Here is a 6,000-nt window from a genome sequence, read left to right on the forward strand (position 1 = left end):
CCCCACCCATTCGTGTCCCCACATGCTGCTCTCCTCTGGATCTCATGACTCACTCTAACTCTGTCAGCGCCTCCAGGTTCTCAATCTTCTTGATCTGGTTGTCGTAAAGATCCAGCTCTCGAAGACTCTGTAGCTCCTCCAGATTCTCAATGCATTTAATTAAATTTTGACGTAGGCAGAGAGTCTGGGGGATGGGAAAAGGACAATTGACACAGGCAAAGGCGAAGCCACGAGGTGTCATATGGCACTGGAGCACATAGGACAAGACTTTCTGGTGGAAGAATGTGCTTTCATTCTTGTGCTGATTCCTAAAAGTTGCTGACTTTTGAGAGACAGGTGGGCAAGAACGGTAAGCTAGAATTGCCCTGCCACACGTGGGGATGGGCAGGAATCCAAAGGGAGATGGGAGGCTGGAGGCAGGCCCCAAAGGGGAGGGAAATGTCAGCCCAGGTGGGAGTGTGTGTGCCATTTCCTGGTGTAACAGAAGAACTCCTAGTGGGTTCAATTTTCAGAAACAAACTTAACTGAAGTACATAACTGACTATAAAACATGATGAGTGCTTAATTGAATGCAGGCTCAGCATTGAGGCAGGCCTGAGTCACTAGCTGCTTGGACTCAAGGGCGCTGTCCCAGGGCTGCCCCTCAAGTTTCTCGACTGCTGCATCACACGTGCTGTATCACACCTGCCACAGTCTGAGTAAAGAAAGACATGCGAGATGGCTAGAGGCAACTTGCGCCTCTCATAGGATGGGGCAAGGACTACAATTTGGGATTCATTTCTTGGTTATGGGCTTATCTACATCCTCTGGGAGAATGTCACAGTCCCCTCGTGCAAGGACAACATCCCTCACCTTCACTTTCCTCAGCACCTCAAATCCTTCAATTTTTCCAATGCGATAGTGATTCAGATCAACATCCTGAAACAAAGCAGAAATCTAGCTCAGCTACAGTGAAGTGCCTGGAGACCTGTGTCCTAGAACAGGAGCTGTTAAAAAAGGCCTGGCAGGTGGACAGGGGTGGAGGAGGAGGCAGTGCTAGGGTGGGTCACCAATGGATGATGGCAGCAGGGTGTGTTGCTGGGGCTCTTTGGTTTGGCAATGACCGATATTAGTTTCATATAAAACTGACCCTCATACTGACTGGTAAGTGACACCTTTCTGTCACTCCCTACCTCCCATCAGCACAACATATAAACTTAGGCCCTGAGGATACGAACTCCACCTTGTCACCATCAGAGACACCCGATGGGCTCAGGAGGCCCAGCACCGGTTCCCATATAGCACAGGGCTGTTGGGACTCCATCATGTACAACATATCACTGGACCCATATAATGTACGAGTCAAAGATGTCTCATTTGCCACACAATCCACAATAGTTAAAAAGAAATGGGATTTCAGTCACTAGTATTCAAAACAACAAGAAAACAGCAATCTGACTCAACCAAACGAAGCTTAAGCATCCTCTCTAGGGAAATCACTTACTAATCTGGCACATTCATACAAGATAACCTGTCAGTCAGGGTGGTCTGTCACCATGCCTTCTGAGGCTGGGTCAAGCAGGTGGTATTACCTCTGCATCTCTGTCCAGGTTGATGGTTTCCATGTCCACAGGCAGCTCGTGTTCTTCTGAAAAAAAGGAGAAATTCATTCAGAATCCCACTGACAGGAGTTACTAGTCCCAGGCATTGGTGAAGAGCTGCCTCCTTGCTGAGGTCTGGGGCTACTGGGCCCAGGGCCAGTCTAAGCCCCAGGAGAAACCAACAGAAAGGTACTCCAAGGACCTGGAGAACATTGCAGGGTTAAACCCTGCACCAACAATGGTGACACTTTAAGCATTCTGAGTTTCCTGAATTTAGCTCTTGGCAAAGGTCTTCAAACTTCCTTATGAACCTCTGAACCTCTCAAGAAAGTTAATGGAGTTTGAAGTTGCTGGGTACAGTGGCTCACGACCGTAATCCCAGCACTTTGAAAGGTGGAAGCAAGAGGATTGCCTGAGTCCAGGAGTTCGAGACTAGCCTGGGCAACTTAGAGAGACCTTTTACAAATTAATCAGGCAAAGTAGCGCGTCCCTGTGGTTCTAGTTACTTGGAAAGCTGAGGTGGAAGGATCACCTGAACCCAGCAGGTTGAGGCTGCGGTGGCCGTGGAAGTGACACTTGCACTCCAGCCTGGGTGACAGAGCAAGACTCTGGCTCAAAAAAGAAAACAAAAATGTAGTTTGAAGCTGTTGGTGGAAAGGAGGGGAAGGAAGTGACTGAGATGCAGGTGAACCCAAGCAGCAGCCACCTCCTTCCTATCACCCCCCGGAGCTGTGGAACTGGCAGCAGCCTCTTCTCCCACACACTTTTTCCTTTTTGTTAGGCCATTTGAATATAGATCATGTTGGGCATATCAGATGTTCAAGGATGTGCTTTTTATTGCTTTGGAAGGTGGCCCAGCATCTACAAACACTTCTCTTTGCAAAGAGCAAAACAAAATGAAGCACAGCTCAACAGATAGGATCAAAGCACCTCACTGAATAATTTAAACATACTTCTCAACTGGGAGACTGGTGAACTAATTCCAACAGAGAAACCCATTCGAATTTCATGAGGATTTTCTACCCTGGAGCTGGCCTCCTCTGAGTCACTCACGACTGGAGGACAGCCCCCTATGTAGCACTTCATCTTCATTTCATCCAACACTACTTGAGCATGTATGTGGAAATGGACTAAGACACAGATGTGCACACAAACTCAAGAGCATGCAGATGTACAGGCACATACACATAGCACACATAGACACGTGCACAACAAAGCAACACACACATGCATACGATGACATGCACATACAGACACACACATACAGACACACACACACCTCCTGAGACACTTTAAAAAGGAAACATAACAGTGATTTCCCAATATCAATAAATATCCAGCAATTGTTCACATTTCCTCAACTGTCTTATAATTTCCTTCCCTAGTTTGCTGGCATTTGGATCTAAATAAGGTCATATATTGCGACTGGATGGCATTTTTCTTATGTCTTTTTTCCCTTGCAATTTTTTTGTAGTGCTTCTCCCAGTCTGATTTCTGTGAATTATACCCCCAGGATGCTTGCTCTCCTGCACTTCCTGTAAACTGGTTATCTCTGTCATTATTTTTCCTGGGCTCTCACTGCGCCTTTTCCCTAGAGTAAACCTGCATTTGCTTCTGCACTGCAGGAGGCTCACACAGCCCTGGACCTCATGCCAATGCTGGCTCCTTCTAAAGATGAGTCGCCTGCGTGCTGGTCAGCCTGGATCCTCAACTGGAGGCCTCAGAGAGAAGCACTTAACATTGCGCCAGCTTAACAAAGAAGTAATGGTCTCATGTAGCTGAATTCACTTTATTCTTTCCACTATGCCTTTTCTATAATGATCAACTGTGGCAAGTTTTTTTTAAAAAAAATGATGTTGACTATAGTTTATCTGTAGGATACCAACCAACCTAAGAGTTAAATAAAAGGAACTGGGAAAAACCAAGAGATATACCAAATCTCCCCAAAAGACTGTAAATTCACTGTCCACATACTCAGGAAGTTGCACTAGAAGAGGCACTACAGTTGGGGTAGGGGCCCAGGTCATTCAATCCAAACCAGGACACTTTGAAAATAAAAGGGTAGAGTCATGCTGGGTCAGTAGGCAAAAACTAGGGCTGTCCCAGACTCCTTAGGACACATGGTCATGTGGCTTCAAGGGGTCTTATTTGAAATACATCTAGTATGGGGCTGCCCCCCAACACTTGAAATGCCAGTTAACCTCTGAAACATGGTCACCAGCCTAGAACATCCTTCTGAATATATTACATAGTTATCATATTTTAAAAGTTAGAAAAATAAGTAGAAAGTAACAATTGACATGTTTAAATTTGTTTTATTTGAATTCAAGATTTAAATAAATATAGGTAGGAGTAAATTCTTGTTTTTCTAAGGACCAGAAATGCATATTCCCAGAAAGTTCATAATCATCTGGAGGAAAGAATCTTGAATTTAGACAGGCCGGGTTCCAGGCCAGGCCAGCTGGTCTGTCCTGTAGTCATGTGCCTTTCGGCAAGTTGCAGCAAACCTTACTCTTCCCATCTATAACATATTATAGCATCACTGTAATTATAGCACATGATGATAACATCATTAGTTTGTGCTAGTGAGCCAGGGAAAGAAAGCATATAGCGGTACTCGGGCAACTCTCAAGTACTCTGCAAGCATCTAATGTCTTCGCAACACCCATCTGAGGACAGTGGGGGCTCCCATCGCTCAGCTGTTGGTGACTAAGTCAGATAATAACAGAAGCTTCCATCCATCACTCCCATGCATTTTTTTCCCACCCACATCACTTCTAGAATATCGACTTTGAAGTTCCAAAGTAAATGTGACTGGTACTTTTGTGGTAATCTTCTTTTGCCTTAAAATTAGGTTGCCATAGTTACAAATCATCTTTGCAAGTACAGAATAGCACAATGTTATTTTAGAAATTAGCTTTGTTTCTCATAAATTTATTTTTTAAAAGGGTAATGCATGATTATCCATATATTGTATACAAATCTAGAAAATGCAGAACGTATAGGTCCCTCTCAAAGTTGCTATTTAGAGAGATTCAGAAGTTTAATGTGTTTTCTTTTTTAAACCAGTAAAATTACATATTTATACTTTTTAACCAAAAGTAAGATTTTAACATGCATACTGTCTAGAAACTTGTTTTAACCCAATAACTGGATATCTTTCTGTATTCATATAACCATATGAACCTCATTCTTTTCAGTAGAAATTGATTTTCTAAGCAAACAAACAAAAAGACGTGGGCCATTGTTAGGGAAGTTGAAAAATTACCATTATGGGCTGATAACTTACTTTTAATATCTCAAGCTTATTTTGTTGCTATTGTTCACTAAATAATAGGCAGCTATTGGGTTATTTTCCACATAAAATGATTTTCCTATCATCTAGGCACTTTAAAAGTAGATGCCCTGGCCTATAAAAATGGTGACATAGGACTCAGATATGATCTAAGAGAGCAAAAGCTTCTATTGCTATGGTAGGATGTAGAAGCATGGTAGTCAGACATGTTTATTTCAAATCTCACTTTCTGAACATACAGTTAATAAAACAATTTCCTGGTCCTGTCCTAGATGATACACTAGTAGCAATATTAGTAGTAGTATTTGTCTTTGGTGGAATTAGACAAAAAACACATCCTTTGTGCCATCAACAAGTCAGCCCATTGAGGAAGTGGAGTACCTCAGAGGTAAGTTGCTCCCAGAGAGCACATCTAGTTGGCTTGGCCCACTTGAGGGCCTCTAAGGAGCACAGCAGTGTTTCCCAAGACTGACACACCACCACCAACCAGTGACAGATCACATGTAGCACATCCAGCACCCTCTGATGGACACACTCCCACATTCCCCTTGCCCCAGTGAACTCAGCCGGGTACCTTCTGGATCCTCCTCCCCTGGCTCCTCTCCATCCTTCAGGCTCTGCTCACTGAGGTCTGCCACAAGGCCACTGCTGTGCTTCTTCCCTTCTTCATCACCTGACTCTTCAGATTCAACCCGCCTGTCAACTGAACCCAAACACATCAATGAGAATTCAAATTCACTTTATATGACTATTTGAGAAACAAATGACAGGCTAACACCCAGCGTGAAGTCAAAAAGACTTCATTCAAACATGCTTGTTAAATTCAGTTTAATGAAAATTTTGAGTGTCCTCCATGTCTCAACACCACCTGAGGCATAAAGTGGGAGGGAGAACTGGGATGGGGGAGGGGAGAGCATGGAGACTGTCTGGAAACTTAGGTGAGTAACACACTATTTCTGCCCTCAAGGAACTTGTGAAGAACTACCACGTGTTCTGAAAGTGTCACGATAATTTGTAATCAAATGTACTAATAGTACCACGAAGTGAAGCACCTCCTGAGTGCTCTCACTTTCAGGCTGCATGTCTACTGCGGGGGGGGGGGGCTACTGTGACCCTTCTCCCACA

The 6,000-nt window shown here is 44.0% G+C and overlaps 1 protein-coding gene across 5 annotated transcripts in view; it reads right to left on the bottom strand.

Annotated features, from left to right (window-relative positions):
* The window catches only part of PPP1R7 (protein phosphatase 1 regulatory subunit 7), a 35,399-nt gene that overhangs the window by 26,835 nt on the left and 2,564 nt on the right, over positions 1–6,000 (bottom strand). Inside the window, exons 2-5 of one of the 5 annotated variants that reach the window (XM_008049851.2) lie at positions 5,450–5,578; positions 1,572–1,627; positions 853–918; positions 54–184 (exon numbers count right to left, since the gene is read on the bottom strand). In XM_008049851.2, coding sequence (XP_008048042.1) covers positions 54–184; positions 853–918; positions 1,572–1,627; positions 5,450–5,578 — 382 coding nt within the window. The remainder of the gene's footprint in view (positions 1–53; positions 185–852; positions 919–1,571; positions 1,628–5,449; positions 5,579–6,000) is intronic. The other 4 variants (XM_008049852.1, XM_008049853.2, XM_021708458.1 and 1 more) reach the window with 4 other exon arrangements.

The sequence above is a fragment of the Carlito syrichta genome, unplaced genomic scaffold (assembly GCF_000164805.1).
Source record: "Carlito syrichta isolate Samal-C Ts95f unplaced genomic scaffold, Tarsius_syrichta-2.0.1 Scaffold138451, whole genome shotgun sequence".
In the NCBI taxonomy this organism is placed as follows: Eukaryota; Metazoa; Chordata; class Mammalia; order Primates; family Tarsiidae; genus Carlito; species Carlito syrichta.